General features: G+C 31.2%; 1 protein-coding gene across 2 annotated transcripts in view; it reads right to left on the bottom strand.

The window, feature by feature from the left end:
* The window catches only part of LOC107624212 (F-box/LRR-repeat protein 3), a 2,315-nt gene continuing 1,736 nt past the window's right edge, over positions 1,486 to 2,064 (bottom strand). For both annotated transcript variants that reach the window (XM_021113255.1, XM_016326695.2), the window contains one exon: positions 1,486 to 2,064. In XM_021113255.1, the coding sequence (XP_020968914.1) occupies positions 1,775 to 2,064 (290 nt within the window). In that variant the 3' untranslated portion in view covers positions 1,486 to 1,774.

The following is a 2,064-nucleotide window of genomic DNA, read 5'->3' as shown; positions in this document are numbered from 1 at the left end:
ATTTTTTTATTTTTATTTTATAAACTCAAAGTTATTAATATTTTTTAAATTTTCAAATTTTTCATCTACTTTTTCACATGTAAATTAAATAAAATTCTTGTTACATAATATAAAAAACTATTTCAAAAAATTTAAAATATGAAATAAGAGCTGATGATGAAAGATGATTTAATATTTTTTTTTCCTTTCTGTATTAAACGGTTTTCCAATTCCAACAATATATACGATTTATGACGTGAGAGTTTGATTTTGATAATGAATTTGAAAGAGTGGTAAAAATAAGAACAACAAAAAATTATTAAATGTTTATAAAAGAAGTAAATTTAATCATTTTCTTTACATATTTTTCAAACAAATTATTTTGTAATAATTTTATATAAATAATCTTTTTATTAATTAATTAGTAAAAAAAAAACATAATGCTATACATCCAAATTTTTTATTTAACAAAGTCTAACTAAATTGGTTTAACATAATAAAAATTAATTATGATTAACATTATTTCAAGTATTATTATTTAACTTAGTTGAACTTTAATTTATAAAAAAAATTTGGATTTGGATATATAACATTATTCATTAAAAAAATACATATTTTAATCACTTAAAAAGATAACATACTAATAACACAATAGACAAATCATATTATGATACGTGACACATAACTAAAATATGACAAATCGTGTTATATCACATGGTACCTACCGTTTATGTCAATATGTCAATATGCCACGTGTCACTATCAGACGCATCATCCTCCTTTATTTTGCCAAATGGTTACTAACAGACGCGTTATCCCTTTGTTTATCCGAATGTTGTTCTGACAAGTAACACTACCTATGAGAAGCTAATGTGAGTTAGCAGGTCACGTCAGTCCAGTGTTAACCGAAATAATATGAGAAGCTAATGTGAGTTACGGAATGAAAATTCAGGAGTCAAATTGAAGTAATTGAAATTTTAAAGACCATTTTGAGACTCGAATAACTCGATAATTGTTGATACAAAGTGGGGCCTTGATTTTCAGAGCAACAAGAAGGTAGAAGACAAGCATTTCAAATTCTAATAATTTTTCTTCACTTCATACAATCAATTACCTTGACACTTTTGACAGGAGAATCCTCAATCTGATATATTACATTGCCTCTACCAGACTATGAATCCAGTTTTTCTCCACATAAATACAGGTACTATATATACAAGTCCGTCTCATATAGCATAGGCCACAGCTCTTAATTTTGTCACCTTTGTACTTCATCTCCAACTATCTCCTTGAGTGTTTTTACTTCTTTTACTTGCCATAGACAAAGGACAGGGGGAAAAGATCTTTCAAAGTTTAAACTGAAAAATCTGTTGAGCATTTTGATTGTAAAGTGTGAACATTTCTACAAACAAAACCAGTTAATCAAAATACTCAATAATTAAAAAGTAACAACCACTCTTAATAATAATCTAAGTTATTACTAGCATATCTGGTTTAAACTTTGGGGGATCAAAATCAAAATCATATTTTGAACTAGAATCATAAAAAGCACTAAATTGTCGTACAAAATCATAATGTGGACAGCCATTTTCAAGAGCTATTTCTAAACTCTCTAGCAGCAAAAGACCACACTATTGGACATTCAACACCCATGGTTTTACCGCAACATTGCAGGGACAAATGCTGCCCTTTTATGCCAGATTTTCCGCAATTTTGAGCATCACAGAGCGACTACTACAATCACAATTTAAAACCACTGTATCATCTAAGGCATTAGGCATGCCAAGAGACATATTCAGCTCCAACCTAAGTCACAGAACCTAGAAATTTTCTCCTGTGTGTCCAATGGCAACCAAAACATAAGCCCCTTATCAAGCTCCACATACTTCAAAGATTTGCATCCAAGAACCGCACATTCTAAATCACTGGCACTTGTGTAGTGGCAACCAGGGATCACCAGAGACTCCAAACATCCATGTCCCTCAAATGCCTTAATCCCAACCCCACTCACCAACTCACACCCTGTCAAGTTCACCGCCACCAGCTTCTGCCCGTGCTCCGCCATCGCAACCACCGCAGCATCAG

Source organism: Arachis ipaensis, chromosome B10, assembly GCF_000816755.2.
Source record: "Arachis ipaensis cultivar K30076 chromosome B10, Araip1.1, whole genome shotgun sequence".
In the NCBI taxonomy this organism is placed as follows: domain Eukaryota; kingdom Viridiplantae; phylum Streptophyta; class Magnoliopsida; order Fabales; family Fabaceae; genus Arachis; species Arachis ipaensis.
Note: the sequence above shows the minus strand (reverse complement) of the source record. Positions and strands in the feature narration are given on the sequence as shown.